General features: G+C 42.2%; 1 protein-coding gene across 1 annotated transcript in view; it reads left to right on the forward strand.

Annotated features, from left to right (window-relative positions):
- SLC28A3 (solute carrier family 28 member 3) overlaps nt 1-19,024 on the forward strand; it is a 48,024-nt gene that overhangs the window by 13,734 nt on the left and 15,266 nt on the right. Inside the window, exons 4-8 of the mRNA XM_071730842.1 lie at nt 1,203-1,294; nt 5,252-5,441; nt 7,206-7,350; nt 11,207-11,320; nt 16,207-16,284. Coding sequence (XP_071586943.1) covers nt 1,203-1,294; nt 5,252-5,441; nt 7,206-7,350; nt 11,207-11,320; nt 16,207-16,284 — 619 coding nt within the window. The remainder of the gene's footprint in view (nt 1-1,202; nt 1,295-5,251; nt 5,442-7,205; nt 7,351-11,206; nt 11,321-16,206; nt 16,285-19,024) is intronic.

Raw genomic sequence — 19,024 nt, forward strand, 5'->3', positions numbered from 1 at the left:
CACGATTTCTCAGAGAACCTGTTAGGCTTTGTACTGATGAAGGAGAATGTTCTTGCTCTGTTCTTCTGCGTGCTTGTATGAGTTGTTAATATTTCGTGGGTTTTTTTAAATTTCTTTTATATTAAACAGTTTGGGTTTTTTTACTGCAGAAGAGAAGGGTATTCGTGCTTAATTTCAGTGCACATCTGATTCCAGCTGCATCTAGTTGCCAAACAAGAACAGTCTGGATAATTAGCATCTCTAAATACAACATTGTCTTTATAGACAGCAGGGTATCAGGCACTGCTTTTGAAAGACAGCTATAGCCATGATTTCTTTTCCAGCTCGCACAATAGGAGGGTGTTTATTTAGCTGCAGCTTTTGTAACTGTAATACCTTCAAATACAAGCATACTTAACATTGGAAATCTGTTATCTCCCTTAACTGTGTTATCTCCCTTAACCACTATTTCCCTAAATTTCAGCATCCTTCATGAAATCACTCTGTGTTACCCTTTGTGACATGAGAAAAGAATGAAAATTAAGTATGTAATAACTGGAAAAGCAGATACTAGAAATGGTCATGCAAATATAACAAATAATGTTAGCTTCCATGAAGTGTTGAGTCTTATATGAAAAATTGATGTAATCAGCAATCAGATTTTCAAATGTCTAGAAACATCTCTGCACAGTGTAGTAATGTTTTAGATGAGTAATGTTTATTTTGCACACAGAAGTGCAGCCTTAGGCCTGCACAACTACAACAATACTATCACTATCTACATAGCACTATTTACAGTACTATATGCACAGCAATGCTGGGCCAGCTGCATTAAAAATCTTTGTGGATCTATCAGTGAGCAATGAATCTTTAACTACCAACTGCACTCATCTTTTTACAGATGTCCTCACAGAGGAACTGTACTTCAGAGGGTACCAGAACTGGGTTACTAACTTCAACCCATCACATAATAGATGGATTGGCCCATTTGATATCTGCCAGATTTTTTTTTCCAAGTATCACACCAAAGAAGTAACCCCAAAATCTCTGCAGATGTTGTCACATTTTTTTGTCAACTTGGGATCCAAATTACATGCAGCATAATCTGGTGGAGAAATTTTGACCAGGTTAACCTGGTTTTTATGTACAAATTGCTCTTATTCTCTTGTCTACAGCTTAACTTTCTGTATTTGTTTTGGTTTTCTTTTATTTCATTTTTTTAGGCATTTAGAAAACAAATATTATGAAGCCTGTGAATTTTGCAAGAAACATAAAATGACAATTCACTATGTGATCTATGGAATTTTAATAACAGGTACAGTATATTACACCCAGGTTTGCTGAAGGCTTATTTATTTACCTGTAGAAGATTATAGAATGTGCCAGTCTTCTTTTTGACACAAAATCTCTTGACTGTCTTAAAGAATACATTTGAAAGGAGGTATAAAGTAATTTATTCCCAGAAAAAGCTCCAGATTTCAAATCCTCCACTGGTTCTCAATGTAACAAAAGCACAGCTCTTGCTACACTGCTCCTCTAGCACCTTTCATCTCTGACTAGCAATTACATTTGGGATAAGTTTTTCAGTCTTTGTCTACTCATCTCCAGTTACCAGTTCCAGTTACTCATCTCATTACCAGTTCCTCTGCCAGAGGGCCATTAAATTACAGTTTTAGGAACTTGCCTCAAACTATGAATCACATAATCACAGAACCAGCATAATTGGAAGAGACCTCTAAGATCACTGCATCCAACTGTCAACATCCCCCACAAATAAAATACATGTATCAATAGCTGTATCATCCACTAGATCGTGTCCCATGGTGCCTCATCTATACGGCTTAAATACTTCCACTAATGGTGACTCCACCACATCCCTGGGAAGTCCATTCCAATGCCTGATTACCCTCTCAGTAAAGAATTTCTTCCTTGGATCTACTGTAAGCCTCCCCTGATGCAACTTCAGGCCATTTCCTGTAGTCCTATCATTGTTCACTTGAGATAAGAGCTCTGCACCCACCTCACTAAAACTTCTTTCAGTGAAAGATAAAGTGAAAAATAAGGTCTCCTTGCAGGTGCTTCAGCCTTTCTCACGGGGCTTGTTCTCCAGACCCTTCACACTTGGTTGCCCTTCTCTGAACTTGCTCCAGCACCCAGAACTGAACACAGCATTCAAGGTGTGGTCTCTCTAATGCCAAATACAGGGTCACAAGCACTTCCCTTCTCCTGCTGGCCACACTGTTCCTATACAAGCTAGGATGCTGTTGGCCTTTTTTGCCACCTGGGCACACTGATAGCTTACATTTTTCTGGGTAGCAGCCAGCACTCCCCAGGTCTTTTTCTGCTTGGCAACTTTCCAGCCACTCCTCCCCCAGCCTGTAGAATTGCATGAGGTTGTTGTGATCAAAGCGCAGGACCTGGCACTTGGCCTTTTCAAACCTCATATTACTGCCCTTGGCCCACTGGTCCAGTATGTCCTGGTCCTTTTGTAGAGCCTTCCTACCCTTGATCAGATCAACATTCCCACCCAACTTGGTGTCATCTGCAAACTTGCTAAGGAAGCCCTTAGTCTCCTCATCAAAATCATTAATGGAGACATTGAACTGAGCCCTGGGGAACACCACAGGCAACTGGTCACCAACTGGATTTAACTCTTATGACTGCAACTCTCAGGGCTCTGTCCTGTAGCCAGCTTTTAACCCAATAAAGGGTATACATGTCTATGTTATGAGCCCCCAGCTTCTTGAGGAGAATGCTGTGGGAGATGGTGTCAAAGGCTTCACCGAAGTCCAGGCTGTGTTGTCCACAGCCTTCCCCTTGTCCACTAGGCAGGTCAACTGGTCACAGAATGAGACTTGCCTTTCCTGAACCTATGCTGGCTGGGCCTGATCCCCTGCCTGTTCTGCAGTTGCCATCTGAGTGCACTCAAGATGGACTGCTCCACAACTTTTCTGGGCAATGGGGTCAGGCTGACAGGCTTATAGTTTCTCAGATCCTCCTTCCAGCCTTTCTTGTAGGTGGATGTCACACTGGCAAGTGTCCGCTCCTCTGGGACCTCCCCTGTTAACCAAGACTGTTGATAAATGATGGAGAGAGGCTTGGTCAGCTCCTCTGCCATCTCTTGCCCACCAGTGGATCCCATCCAGCCCCATAGGTGTCTAAGTGTCCAGGTGCTGTAGCAGGTCATAAACTGCTTCCTCTGGAATAATGGAGGGATTGTGGTGCTTTCCATCCATGTCATCCAGCTCAGTGCACTGAATACTCTGGCAGTGGCTGGTCTGACTAAGGAAGACAGAGGGAGAGAAGGTATTAACTCATTCAGCCTTTTCCTCATCCTTGGTTGTAACATTTCCCTCTGCATCCAATAAGCGATGGAGATTTTTTTCTGGCTCTATTTTTATTATTGATATATCTGTAAAAACTTTTTTTTGTTGTCCTTTATGGCAGCAGCCAGATTGAACTCTACCTTGCCTTTTTCCATCCTAATTTTTTCTCTATATGACCTAATTCTGTATATTCTAATAATCTCTGTACTCATCACAAGATGCCTGCCCCTTCTTCCACGGAGGTAAACTCTCCTTTTTTTTTCCCTAAGTCCTGGTAAAAGTTCCCTATTCAGCCAAACTGGTTGTCTTCCTTGACATTTTGTTTTACAGTGCATGGGGACAGGCCTCTCCTGTGCTTTCAAGATTTCCTTCTTGAACAGCTTTCCTGGACACCTTTGTCCTTTAGGACTGCCTCCCAAGGCATTCAGTGTCCTGAACAGGCTGAAGTCTGCCCTTCAGAAGTCCATGCTAACCCCCCTCCTTGCTTTACCTGGGGCTGATAACTTGACCATTTTGTGGTCACTAAGCTGAAGATGGCCTCCTACCACTGCATTCCCCACCAGTCATTCCCTGTTTGTGAAAAGGAGATCTAGTGAGGCACCCCCTCTGGTAGGCTGGCTTACCAGCTGTGTCAGGAAGTTATCTTCCATACTCTGAGGAACTGTCGCCTCCATAGCCTGTCTCCTATCTGCTACATTATGCTTCCAGCAGACTTTGGTAGGTTGAGTCCCCCACTAGAACAAAGGACAGTGGTTTCAAGGCTTCTTCCAGCTGCTTGTAGAATGCCTCATCTGGCTCCTCATCCTGTTTGGGTGGTCCATAACAGATACCCAACAGGATGTTCGCCTTATTTGCCTTCTCTCTCATTGTTACCCATAGACCCATAGAAATCACAATTAAAAAGTCAGGCACCTACCCAGAAGGGACTTATATCAGCAGGCTAGAAATAGAAGTTTTCTGTTCTGACCAGTATCACTCACTATCACTTGATACCTAGCAAATGTTTGGTAGAGGAAATGTGTTTTATTCTGCGTCAATGACTGCAAAGTTATTCAGATATTTTTCTTTGTGCCTTTCCTCATTAATCAGTAGGTTGTTTTTTTCCCTTCCACTTCACCCAATTTCTTTATGATATCCTCCTACTTGACCACTGGGAACACAAAGGCCTAAAATATGTTTGTGTGATAGGTATCAGCATACCATCAAGTGTTTATAAAAGATCTAATTGCATGCTGAATAACCTGCCCTTCAAGCGTCAGCTAATCTGTCAGTTTCATAGGGTAGACTTAGCTTGGCTCAAGGAAGTGAGCCCTAAGGGTATGTCAGGGTTTCATACCCTAATCTATAAAAAAACAACTTACCTTGAGAAAATCAATTGTTTCTTACTCACCATAGGCAAAATCAGATTAATATTTATGAGAAACTGGATATAGGGTTGGCCAGGATGTATTAGCAATGAACCTACCAAATGACAAAGCATTTCATAGGCACTTTACAGAACAAACTACTTCTAAGTTTCCCCAGTTACTTGAGAAAGCCATCAAATTGGGCAATTGGCAAATGTTTCTCAGTGTTCTAGTTTTATTGGACAACTCATCATTCTCTGAAAGATGGAACAAGACCCTGTGTTCGCACTTTTTACACAGGAAAAATCCGTCCCATAGAGGTGTAATTTTTCCCAAGTGATTAATGTGTTTGATATGAACTTGTCTTGACCAAAGCATATATCCTGCTTTGACAGAATGAAAGCCACTTTTCATATCAGTAAGCATATGGTAACAATACTGTCTTTGAAAGCAAAATCTTTCAGTATTTAGGCTGGGTTATAAAAGCACTTAGAAGTTAAACACAGTTCTGACTTTAACAACATTCTTTAAATCTAATATTTTATTCTGTTCTTAAAAAGACCAACCTAACTGACATGTATATTCTTGTTCCTGTGACAGCATACCTGGTAGTAGTTACTGCAGCGTGCATCTTCAGTTTTCAGAGAGCCTTGCCACTGTTGATCATCACTGCTCTAGCCATCTTCTTTGTTTTCTGGGATTTTTTAATAGCTAAATATGAAGACAGAATTTCTGCATTCTTTTCTCCTGTAGAAAGATATCTGAAGAAACAGTGGTTTTGGCTGAAATGGTAAGTATTAATTACTTCCTATTTATCCAGAAGGACAAAGCATTAGTCAGTTTACCCCTACAGTTTTATCTCAGTCTGCATTCTCATAAGCACAGGGAGATGGCTCAATCATACAAATTGCAGTGGAACCAAAAATACAGATGTCAGGCACAGCTTCAAGATTGCAATGCAGTAGCTGGTTTCAAAAATCTTGACCAAAAGTGAAAAAATTATTCAAAATAAGATGGGACAAATTTGTGGTTGCAAGAGAACATGTTCACAGAAGTTCATGTGTGTTGTAGTCTTCTGAAATAATTTTGCAAGCTAAAGACTGAAGTGTGTTGTCCAGACACTACTTCCTCCCATATCCCCATAGTAATTTTTACTTGGGCTTCTGGAATGTCAACATGACAACCACATTTAGTGTCCTAAGACCATATAACCTTGTTTGGGATGGTAGACATTAGTGGGTAAAGGGTAGATACTTAGATCTTTCACATGCTTATTGCAAAGCATCCTTGGGCAGTTACCAGGAATATTTAAGTTATTCCTGGGAAAATGGGGAGCCAAAGGAGGCTTGTAGACCAAAGAAAAGACCACATGAAATCTCATTAAAAAAAATAAATAAATCGACCTTCTATCTCAGCTTGATCACCTTCTATCTGAGAGAGAAAGAGCTCTAAATAGGAGTCATTAGGAGCACAGAAAGATTTTGAAGTGGTTTTGCCACATGACTAGGAATTTTAAAGAAATTTGCTATATAGGAGCCACAGAGTAATCATACAGAGACACCTCATTAGACTAGCTGTCAGCCTCTGTGGTGGAAGGAGCAAGCAGAACAGGAGAGCCCTGGCAAGCAGATAAGTAAATGCTGTACTACCTGGGCTGCAGTCTTGAAATATCCCAGAGTAAGTGCTTAACTGTACTCATGGATTCCTCCAAGAAACAGAAAGTCTCTCAGGTGTAGAAAGTATAATTCAGCATTGCAATGGAAAGTCATATTGAGCAGCTGAACTGCAATGTTTCTGATCCATGTCTAAAACCAGAATTTGGGTATCAAGGTACCATTGAAATCAGTGGAAAATAAAAAACTGTTAGACCCAATAAATTAAAGAACTGGAACTAGTTTTTGCCTCTGTAAATAGAAGGATGTATTTCCTGGTCTCTGAGGCTGTTGATGTGATAATTACCTTCATTATGCAAGGTGAATATGGTTCTGTTATAGTGGGGATGATAGAAACACTGTCCACAGACATACTCATGGTGCTTGTCATTGTTTCTGCTATAGCTAAAATTGTTGAGACCAAAAGTTATTTTTCAAAATAGATTACAGCCTGTGGCGAAGAAGTAAACAAGTAAGTTTATAACCTGCTCCTCAATAGCATGTGTTTCATAAGCCTGCCAGTTAAACAGCACAGCTCAATTCATTTTTTAAAAAGCCTGTGAAAAGCCTAGAAAAGTAAAAGGAGGATGGAGTCAGAAAGGAAGGTATTTTCTCACACTTTATTTAATAGAAATAACACTCAGACAAGGCTTACTTATGTTTCATTGGGTTTCCCCCACATTCTGACTCTGGGGACATATTTGGAGGACCTTTCTGTATGCCATTAAGGGATGTTGCTGAGAGCTTCATCAGCAAAGGCAGGTTCCTGCTTTTTTACAGCTATATGTTCCAGCTCAGTATGTTGCTCAGGAAGTTTGTTCAAAACAGAGATGTAAATGCTGTGTGGATGGGAAGAAATATCAGGTCTTCTTCAGGTTGCCACGTCTATTTTTTTTCCCTAGGGTGTTGCGTGCAGGTCTTGCTTTAATTGTCACATGCTGGCTCATATTTGACACAGCAAAACAGGGATCTCACCAGCTGATCTCCTTTGGTGGGCTTATGATGTATGTTCTCTTGATGGTTATCTTTTCCAAATATCCAACCAGAGTGAGTATTTTGTTGTTTCATCTTATGGTTTGTTTGTTTGTTTGTTTGTTTGTTTGATGTCTCAAACTTTTTTGCCCTACCCTAACAGTAAGTTCAATAAGTGTAACAGAAAACCTGAGAAATTCAAAATTTAAGCTTGACAAAACTCAGTAATCTGTTTAAAAGAAATTTTGCTCTGACATCTTGTGGAGCATGGGTGGGTGGGGCTGTACCAGCACCTGGCTCTCACTACTTCGGGAGGCCACTGCCCATCCTTCATTCCAGCTTTGATGCAGATTTCCTTTTCCTTTTCCTTTTCCTTTTCCTTTTCCTTTTCCTTTTCCTTTTCCTTTTCCTTTTCCTTTTCCTTTTCCTTCTCCTTCTCCTTCTTCTCCTGCTCCTTCTCCTTCTCCTTCTTCTCCCCCTTCTTCTTCTCCTTCTTCTCCCCCTCCTTCTCCTCCTCCTTTTATTTGTCTTTTTCTCTTCCTTAGCCTTTTCCCTAGCCTTTTCTTTTTCTTTTCTTTTTCTTTTTCTTTTCCTTTTCCTTTTCCTTTTTTTCTTTTTCTTTTTCTTTTTTTCTTTTTCTTTTTCCTTTTCTTTTTTTTCCTTTTCCTTTTCCTTTTCCTTTTCCTTTTCCTTTTCCTTTTCCTTTTCCTTTTCCTTTTCCTTTTCCTTTTCCTTTTCCTTTTCCTTTTCCTTTTTCTTTTCCTTTTCCTTTTCCTTTTCCTTTTCCTTTTCCTTTTCCTTTTCCTTTTCCTTTTCCTTTTCCTTTTCCTTTCCCTTTTCCTTTTCCTTTTCTTTCTCCTTCTCCTTCTCCTTCTCCTTCTCCTTCTCCTTCTCCTTCTCCTTCTCCTTCTCCTTCTCCTTCTCCTTCTCCTTCTCCTTCTCCTTCTCCTTCTCCTTCTCCTTCTTCTTCTCCCCCTCCTTTTTCTCCTTCTTCTCCTTCTTCTCCCCCTCCTTCTCCTCCTCCTTTTATTTGTCTTTTTCTCTTCCTTAGCCTTTTCCTTAGCCTTTTCTTTTTCTTTTCCTTTTTTTCCTTTTTCTTTTTCTTTTTCTTCTTTTTCTTTTTCTTTTTCTTTTCTTTTTCTTTTTCTTTTTTTTTCTTTTTCTTTTACTTTTTCTTTTCCTTTTCCTTTTCCTTTTCCTTTTCCTTTTCCTTTTCCTTTTTCTTTTCCTTTTCCTTTTTTTTTTCTTTTTCTTTTTCTTTTCCTTTTTCTTTTTCTTTTTCTTTTCCTTTTCTTTTTCTTTTCCTTTTCCTTTTTCCTTTTCCTTTTCCTTTTTCCTTCTTTTCTCTTTTCCTTTTCCTTTTTCTTTTTTCTTCATTTGCTTCTGGAGCATCAGTGTAAGCTGAGACAGGCCTTCTCTATGCTTTCCACCCACAAGAGATACATCACAGTCCTCAGACATCACAAGCAATCTTTTGAGGACATTGTCATCACATTAATGTAAATTGCATGGAACTGGAGCTGTGGTTCACTGATGTAGCTTTTAATCCCTCACAACTTTGATTCACACTGCAAATGTAGTAGCTGAGAAGGGGCTGAGGCCCCTAAACACACTTCCATAGGCTTGTCAATGCTAGTAATTTTAATTTTTCAGGTGAGATGTCTACTCTGTACTGATGTGGTATTATAGAAGGGTTACTGAAACCACCACAATTCTTAACTTCAGCTTTGTGCATGCCTAGCATACAGCACATGCTTTCATGAGTCATATACAAGTCATTGTCCAGGTCACCAAGTCTCACTAACACTTCTGCAAAATTCCTGTGTCAGTGCTGAGACTTTCTTAATGGGAAAAGTCTCCTCAGCAGGGAATAACAGACCTGCCCTTCCCCATCCTTTGCAGCTGCTGCTGTCTCCAACTGAGGTGAAAACTCACGTACTCCAGGTGCTTTGCAGTCTCCCCTGGGTCCTCATTACACCTAATTGGCTTGTATTACTCAAACATCATCTGAATAAATGAGAGTACCATATCCGCTCTTTGCCTTGTAAATTATCAGACTCAGTTTTCACAAAACAAAGATGTTTTCTAAAGCATCAGAGCAAAAATATGCAGTGTGGGGACAAACCGGTTACAGGCACCCACGGATTTTTCTACAAATGCCTTTGTGTCATATGAATCCCAATAGCTAACAGTCAATATTCTCAAATATCAAAGCTCTTTAAAAGGGTAATAGAAACAGAATCGAAGTTACGTAAGTACACAAAATAACGTGTAGCAAAATCTCCTTATTCCCAGTCCAGGGTAAGTGGTGAATCCACATTCTCAGTATTTTTGGATGTCTCCATTCCAGTGGAAAGGAAGGGGAAAAGGAAGGGAAAAAGGAAAGGAAAAAAAGAAGGGAATGAAAGGGAAGGAAAGAAAGGAAAAAAAGAGAGGAAAAAAGAAAGGGGGAGAAAAAAGAAAGGGAAGGAAAGAAAGGAAAGAAAGAAAAAGAGAGGAGAGGAGAGGGGAGGGGAGGGGAGGGGAGGGGAGGAGAGAGGAGAGGAGAGGAGAGGAGAGGAGAGGAGAGGAGAGGAGAGGAGAGGAGAGGAGAGGAGAGGAGAGGAGAGGAGAGGAGAGGAGAGGAGAGGAGAGGAGAGGAGAGGAGAGGAGAGGAGAGGAGAGGAGGAGAGGAGAGGAGAGGAGAGGAGAGGAGAGGAGAGGAGAGGAGAGGAGAGGAGAGGAGAGGAGAGGAGAGGAGAGGAGAGGAGAGAGAGAAGAGGAGAGGAGAGAAGAGAAGAGAAGAGAAGAGAAGAGAAGAGAGAGAAGAGAAGAGAAGAGAAGAGAAGAGAAGAGAAGAGAAGAGAAGAGAAGAGAAGAGAGGAGAGGAGAGGAGAGGAGAGGAGAGGAGGAGGAGAGGAGAGGAGAGGAGAGGAGAGGAGAGGAGAGGAGAGGAGAGGAGAGGAGAGGAGAGGAGAGGAGAGGAGAGAAGAGAAGAGAAGAGAAGAGAAGAGAAGAGAAGAGAAGAGAGAGAAGAGAAGAGAAGAGAAGAGAGGAGAGGAGAGGAGAGGAGAGGAGAGGAGAGGAGAGGAGAGGAGAGGAGAGGAGAGGAGAGGAGAGGAGAGGAGAGGAGAGAGAGGAGAGGAGAGGAGAGGAGAGAGAGAGAGAGAAGAGAAGAGAAGAGAAGAGAAGAGAAGAGAAGAGAAGAGAAGAGAAGAGAAGAGAAGAGAAGAGAAGAGAAGAGAAGAGAAGAGAAGAGCAAGAGAGAAGAGAAGAGAAGAGAAGAGAGAAAGGGAGAGGAGAGGAGAGAAGAGAAGAGAAAGGAGAGGAGAGAAGAGAAAGAGAAAGGGAGAGGAGAGGAGGGGAGAAGAGAGGAGAGGAGAGGAGAGAGAGCAAAGGGAAAGGGAAAGGGAAAGGGAAAGGGAAGGAAAGAAGAAAGGAAAAAGGGAAAAGGGAAGGAAGGAAAAGGAAAAAGGAAAAGGGAAAAGAGAAAAGGGAAAAGGGAAGGAAAGGAAAAGGAAAAGGAAAAGGGAAGGAAAGGAAAGGAAAAGGAAAAGAAAGGAAAAGGAAAGGAAAAGAAAGGAAAAGGAAAAGAAAGGAAAAGGAAAAGAGAAGGAAAGGAAAGGAAAAGGGAAAGGGAAAGGAAAGGGAAAGAGAAAGAAAAGAAAGAGTCTGTTTCTTGTTTTCCTACTACTTGTAGTCTCTGATCCTGAAGTGGGCAAGTCTGTACCTTACTTAGCTGTGTTTTCAGCACCTAGCTCAGATGGAGACATGTACGTGTCAGAGCTCTCATTAAGATAAGTGATTCACAGTTCAAGTCCCACTGCACCTTGTTTTGGCAGCTGCTCCTATCCTGTACCGTAATCAGACAATCCTTTAGCAAACATATAAAGTAAATTGTCACTTTTTTGTTAAGTAACAAAGTGTTTATTTTATTTGTTTTAATATCTAGGTTGCTTGGAGACCAGTCATTTCAGGCATAGGAATGCAGTTTGTTCTTGGGCTTCTTATTCTGAGAACCAAAGTGGGATTTGACGTCTTTAACTGCCTCGGCATTCAGATCCAGGTAAGCTACTGGTGTAAAAAAAATATTTTTTATATAATTTTCTGTTTGAAACTCTTACATAACAGCTAGGCAGTTCAAGGGTCCGTTTGCCCTAGATGTTTGCTACTCTTGAGAAAAGCTAGGGTCTCAGAAAGGTAACTGACTACCTGAATTCAACCTTCGCATTTCTTTTTTGTCCAGTTAATACAAGACTATATGGACAGGCTAATAAGTAATGACCAGAGTGACCCTATTTCTTTATGGCTTTACCATCTTTGGGTTGGAAGTACAGCTTGTCATAGAATCATAGAATCATAGAATTGGCTGGGTTAAAAGGGACCTCAGAGATCATCAAGTCCAACCCTTGATCCACTACTGCTGCAGTTACCAGACCATGGCACTGAGTGCCACATCCAGTCTCTTTTAAATGTCTCCAGGGATGGAGAATCCACCACTTCCCGGGGGCAGCCCACTCCAATGTTTGATCACCCTCTCAGTAAGAAATTCTTTCTAATGTCCAACCTAAACCTCCCCCGGCACAACTTGAGACTGTGCCCTCTTGTCTTGCTGAGGGTTGCCTGGGAAAAGAGACCAACCCCCCCCTGGCTACAGCCTCTTTTCAGGGAGTTGTAGAGAGTGATGAGGTCTCCTCTGAGCCTCCTCTTCTCCAGGCTGAACAGCCCCAGCTCCCTCAGCCTCTCCTCATAGGATCTGTGCTCGAGTCCCTTCACCAGCTTGGTTTGCCCTCCTTTGGACCTGCTCCAGGACCTCGATATCCTTCCTAAACTGAGGGGACACAGGAGCTGGACACAGGACTCGAGGTGTGGCCTCACCAGCACTGAGTACAGGGGCAGAATCACTTCCTTGGACCTGCTGGCCATGCTGTTCCTGATACAGGCCAGGATGCCGTTGCCTTCTTGGCCACCTGGGCACACTGCTGGCTCATGTTCAGCTTCCTGTCAATCCAGACTCCCAGGTCCTCTCTGCCTGGCTGCTCTCAGCCACTCTGTGCCCAGCCTGGAGCTCCCCATGGGGTTGTTGTGGCCAAAGTGCAGGACCCCGGCACTTGGCCGTGTTGAACCTCATCCCATTGGAATCAGCCCATCTCTCCAGTCTGTCCAGGTCCCTCTGCAGAGCCGTCCTGCCTTCCAGCTGATTGACACTTCCCCCCAGCTTAGTGTCATCTGCAAATTTGCTGATGATGGACTCAATCCCCTCATCTAAATCATCAATAAAGATATTAAACAGAACTGGGCCCAACACTGATCCCTGGGGGACACCATTGGTGAGCGGCCGCCAACTGGATGCAGCACCATTTAGCACCACTCTCTGGGCCCGGCCCTCCAGCCAGTTCCTAACCCAGCACAGAGTGCCCCTGTCCAAACTGTGGGCTGACAGCTTTTTCAGGAGAATGCTGTGGAAGATGGTGTCAAAGGCCTTGCTGAAGTCCAGGTAGACCACATCCACAGCCTTCCCCTCATCCACCAGGCGGGTCACCTGATCATAAAAGGAGATCAGGTTGGTCAGACAGGACCTGCCCTTCCTAAACCCGTGCTGGCTGGGTCTGATCCCTTGTCCATCCTGTAGGTGCTGTGTGATTCACTGAGGATGATCTGTTCCATAACCCTGACAGGCACTGAGGTCAGGCAGAGGTCAGGCTGACAGGCCTGGAGTTTTCTGGGTTCTCCTTCCAGCCCTTTTTGTGGATTGGCGTGACATTCACCAACTTCCAGTCATCTGGGATGTCCCCAGTTAGCCAGGACTGTTGGTAGATGATAGAGAGAGGCTTGGCGAGCTCTTCTGCCAGCTCTCTCATCACCCTTGGGTGGATCCCATCTGGTCCCATGGACTTGTGGGGATCCAAGCAGTTCAACAGGTCACTGACTGTTTCCTTCTGGATTACAGGGGGGCTGTTCAGATTCTTGTCACCTTCTATAAGCTCCAGAAGCCAGCTGTCCTCAGGATAACCTGTCTTACTGTTGAAAACTGAGGCAAAGAAGGTGTTAAATACCTCAGCCTTTTCTTCATCTTTGACAACTATATTCCTGCCCATGTCCAGTAAAGAATGGATGTTTTCCTTGCCCCTCCTTTTGCCATTGATGTATCTGTAGAAGGACTTTTTGTTATCCTTCACAGAGGTGGCGAGACTCAGTTCAAGTTGTGCCTTTGTCTCTCTAATTTTCTTTCTGTACAACCTAACTATATTCCTAAATTCCTCCTGAGTAGTTAGCCCTTTTTTCCATAATTGGTAGGCCCTCTTTTTAACCCTAATTTCTTTCAAGTCTCCCTGTTCAGCCAGACCGGTCGTCTTCCCCACTGGCTTGCCTTTCGGCACACCAGGACAGCCTGCTCCTGTGCTTTCAAAACTTGCTCCTTGAAGTACATCCATCCCTGCTGGACCCCTTTGTTTTCAAGGGCTGTTTCCCAGGGTATACTCTGGAGTAGTCTTCTGAATAGGCCAAAATCTGCCCTCCGGAAGTCCAACATAGAGATTTTATTGACGACCCTCCTTGTATCCCTGAGTATTGAAAACTCTATTATTTTGTGATCACTGAGTCCCAGACATCCACCGACCACTACATCTCTCACCAGCCCCTCTCTGTTTGTGAAAAGGAGGTCAAGCGGGGCTCCATCCCTGGTAGGTTCATTTACCAGCTGGAGCAGGAAATTGTCTTCTATACACTCTAGGAATCTCCTAGACTGCCTCCTCTCTGCTGTGTGGAGTTCCCAGCAGATGTCCAGCAGGTTAAAGTCACCCACAAGACCAAGGGACGGTGATTTTGAAACATCTGCCAACTGCTTGTAGAATAATTCATCACCCTCATCCTCCTGATTGCGTGGTCTGTAACAGACTCCCACCAGGATATCAGCCTTGTCTGCCTTCCCCCTGATTCTGGCCCACAGGCACTCCACCTTGTTATTACCGACTTCAACTTCTACAGAGTCACGAGACTCTGACATATAGGGCTACCCCTCGACCTCTCCTACCCTGCCTGTCCCTTCTGAAGAGCCTGTGCCCACCCATGGCAGCACTCCAGTCATGGGACTCATCCCACCACGTTTCCATGGTAGCGATTACATCAGAGCTTTCCTGCTGCACGATGGCTTCCAGCTCCTCCTGTTTGTTGCCCATGCTGCGTGCATTGGTGTACATGCACTTCAGCTGGGCTGCTGGTTTGTCTCTTAACTTGGGCTGTCCACCCTTGGGCTCCTTTCTGGAGAGCCCAGTTTCAGCCCCTCCCCCCTTCAAACCTAGTTTAAAGCCCTCCTTATCAGCCCCGCCAACTTATGGGCTAGAGTCCTTTTTCCCCTGTTAGATAGATGCAGCCCACCTGGTATGCTGAAATTTGGCCCATAGTCAAAAACCCAAAGTTCCTCCAATGGCACCAATCCCTTAGCCACCTATTGATGAGATAGGCTTTCCTATTCCTCTCCTCGTTCATCCCCTCTACTGCAGGAACTGAGGCGAACACCACCTGTGCTCCTGTCCCATGAACTAATCGACCCAGGGCCCTGAAGTCCTTTTTAATCACCCTGGTACTTCTTCCATTAATGTCATCACTGCCAGCCTGGACTACCAGCAGTGGATAATAATCTGAGGGCTGGATTAGCTGAGGGAGTCTCCTACTAATATCTCTCACCCAGACCCCAGGAAGGCAGCAGACCTCCCTGTGGGATGGGTCCGGTCGACATACAGGGCCCTCAGTTCCCCTCAGAAGGGAGTCACCAACTACAACTACCCTTCTTTTCTTCTTTGTAGCTTGCACCCTTCAAAAACAAAACCACTATTGTGCCAAGGAACTCATAGAAACTCTTAGGCATGGCCCAACTCCAGAATGTCCTTGCAATGAACCTGATATGCTGAAAAACCTTGGGCTTTAGCAAGACAAAACTACGTTGTGTTCCAAGTACCTACAGTCCTCGCCCTGGGGGCATTTCATAGTTCTTACAACATATAGGAAAATCCATTCAGCTACAAGTAGTGAAATCCACAGCTGTGTGCAGCAAAGAATGTCTAGAGAGGGGACAGGAGCCATACAGAGGTGCTTCTGCAGGCAGTCTGAAAGGACAACATTTTTTCAAAAAGTCCATTACTGTAAAGGAATAAATAAGAAATCAAAAATGTAGATTAGAGAGTACCCACTGAAGGACATTCAGACTTTTCACCCCAGGGATACTATTCACACAGCTGTTCTTCACAGTAGAGATAATTAAATGCATTTAAAACAAGACAGTGCAGAATGTACTGTCTCTGCTCAGTAGCAAAGGCACAGGTCTGACGTCTGTCTGGCTGCTAATGTGCAAGCAGTGGGAGTCATCTGGGTTTTGTCACCAGGTTATCAGTCTGCCTTTTCAGTCTGAAGCAGGTCTGGTGCCCCCTTTTGTTAGCTCATTATGCCTTATCGTCACTCCATGTTTTTAGCTATTACATCTTCATTTTAAATGGTATAATTAGTTCTATATGTTGTCATTAGGAGTATGAAAATGCAGCACCGGATCAGAATTTGAAAGTAGAAATTGTTTTTAGACTAGCTTTTCCTTACTCATTTCAAAAGTCTTTTCTTCAGACACTGAATCTCAATTTTTAATGTTTTGCATTTACTTGCATAGGAGGGAGTGCAGAAATACTCTATCAAGATTAAAAAATATAAATTCTTATTTTAGTATAGCTTATGGCCTTGATTTTGTTGGATACAGCAGGAAAATGTGAGGCAGCCTGCACTCCAGGCAGTGTAGAGCAGAGACCCTTGGTTCAGCCAGGCACAGTCAGTAAAGCTTGGCCCCTTACGCAGTAGAGCACAAGCTCCTTTCACCTCACCAAATCTCTGCAAAACAATGAGTAGTATTTGCTTAGTTTTTGTCAGGACCTAGAGCTCCTGGCTAACTTTCTTTGTTTTCTGTCCCAGACTTTTCTGGAGTACTCTGACGTAGGTGCAAAGTTTGTGTTTGGTGAGAAATACACAGATCATTTCTTCGCTTTTAAGGTAAGATAGGTTTTATGTGTACTGTCTGTGGCAGATAAACATCAGAAAAAGGAAAAGTATGATTGGGAAATAAATTTGTTGTATGTCTTGTGATACCAGTGCAGCCACCAGAGAAATCAGCTAAGAAGTAAACTATTCCTTAATGTGACACTCTGAATAGAAAATCTGGGAATCCCACATAAAGCCCTTCATTTATTGCCACACAATGTGACATTAGGTTACACTTACTTAATCTCATTATAACAACATCTATTAAAAGTAAACACAGAACTTTGGGATATGTTTCTACAAAGAGTAAGTTAAAATGTCCTACCTGGTTACTGAAATAAATATTCACTGCTGCCTGTCTTCCCTACCACTGCCCAAGTAAAGCTTCTATATTGCACTGTTGTTCTATCCTGAATTGCTGTTTCTAGACCTCATAGACATTGCCCCTGTAGAAGTGGAAAGCACAGATGTATACCACATAGAAGAGTTAGAATCTGCCCATGAATAAGCAGGAAAAACTACATCATCATCATCATCATCCCTATTATTGTTGTTGTTATTATCATTATCATCATTGTTGTTCTTTTTGTTTTTGTTATGTTATATTGTTATTAGAATAATAATGAGATCCCAAGGACATTTCCCAGCTCTTTCTTAAAGACCCAGTTAGGAAAGGGCTGGAATACAGTTTATGTGCTCTGTAATCTTTTACCTGCACCTGCATCCTGTCTGGTTTTGCTCCCATGCTGTAGTATCTGCTGAGGTTGGAAACAAGAACATAAAAAGCAAAACAAACCAACAACAACAACAACAAAAAAATCAACCATGAAAAATTAACCAGGATTATCTTAGAGACCATTGTTTTGTCTGGTATTGCAGACAGCTGGCTGTGGACTTACATGCATTTTATCTTCTTTTCCTGGAGGTGCTATTCCAAAGTGGATATTTTTCACACATAGCTCTTTCACTGCTAAAGGGACAGATGCTACCTGTAAAATATGCTGCTACTAAGAACATTCAGAACATCTTTCAGCTAATTTATAAACTATATTTTAATTACAGTGTTTTTTTATCTTTTATTTCACTTTCCAGTCTCCTTTCACCTTTACTGAGCACTCAAATGATAATTTGCATTAGCAAGTACAAATCCTGGGAGTTAAATGGTTTCATTCCAGCTCCCAGTACTGTTTGTTTTTCCTGAATTTTTCCACAATCCCTCATGAAATACAATTTTTTTCAAGGGGATTTTTTAATGCTTCAGTTGTGATGCAAAATACTTAGCTCACTAAGGCCATAACTAAGTACCAGAAAGGCAAAAGTTTGCTTTTGTATATGCACACATCTATAGGTCTTATTCTATGGCATAATCAGCAAAGACATGGGATTTCTAGAAGAGAATAGCAGGGACAACTAGGTTATTTTCACACTTGAAAACAAGAAAGCAAAACACAGTTTTGAGCTAATTTTCAGAACTGCACATGTGTTGGTACAGAAATACGTATGGTAAACAGTGGCAGGCAAGCACACAGCAGAACCAGAACATACTCCATCTGATACTTCTGTAGAAAGAGATTTCTCTTCCAATATGAGTGCTTAACAGTCATCCTATTCTCTCTAGAAACAGAGAGAATTGTAATTGTAATTTAGGTGGAGATTAAGATGGTTGAAAATGATGTTTTGTATCCTTCAGGTATTTTATGAGGTTTGCACGTAGGCCTGAGCTATCCACATCTTGCCCCAGATCTTTCAGAGTGACATCCAAAAGAGAAATTTAATCTCAGTTTCTCTCTTAAGACATACTAAACAAGTCATAGGGTAGTCTTCCACAGGGAACTATTATAGGCCAGTTATGTCTATACTGCATCCTTAGGACTATGCAGGGACACGTCTGTTTTCTGCTAACTTAGATGGACACAGTTTCCAGAGCAGAAGTGTCCTTTGCACGCACCCAGTGGGCATTCTCATCAGTCTCACTACAGCCCATGAGCACATAGTCTTGGAAACACTAATTAGTCATTAATACATACGTTTGCATGTATAATCTGGGTTACTTAAAACGCATTTTTGTGTATGCAGATGCAGATTTTCAGAATTGTGGAAAAAACCCACACTTGCTCACAGAAACAAGCACACCTAAGTACTTAAGTCATCGGGAAAAAAACATCTATCCATTTGACAATGAAAGGCTGTTTGCTTCAAGCAAGCAGGGAATTAGAATTCTTTTATGTTAGTAGTTTCTTTTGTGTTCCAGGAAGATTATTGCTCCCTGAGAAAGGCTTTTCTTTAAAGGTCAGGCTTTAAGGTCTGAATCTAGTATATTCCTTAAACAGTAGCATCTTCTTTGAAAGATGATAAGGAAAAAAGTGAACATCAAACCACAAATGGGAGAAGTGTTAAGAGCAGCCAAGAATTTCAGCTCCCTGTCCTGCATGTAGCACAGGCAATAATCATGATCTGAAAACTCTTTAGTAAGGTCAAACCATATTGAGGAATTGACAATAAATATAAAACAATTAAAAATTATTTTCTTAGAGGTTGCATTATGGGAAGCATTAACTGAGCATTTGTAGGCCACATAAATGTAATTCTAAAGAGCTCTTTAGTAACATTTCTTCAGTGCAATGTTGTGGGATTTTTCAGAGCCCTTGTTAAAGCTGTTAATCAATTAAAACTTAACTATTTAAAGGTGTGGAGTAGTTACTAAGAGCTTTATATCTTGAAGATTAAACTTCCATGCAAGTTTATCTACAAA

The sequence above is a fragment of the Heliangelus exortis genome, chromosome Z (genome assembly GCF_036169615.1).
Source record: "Heliangelus exortis chromosome Z, bHelExo1.hap1, whole genome shotgun sequence".
Lineage (NCBI taxonomy): Eukaryota > Metazoa > Chordata > Aves > Apodiformes > Trochilidae > Heliangelus > Heliangelus exortis.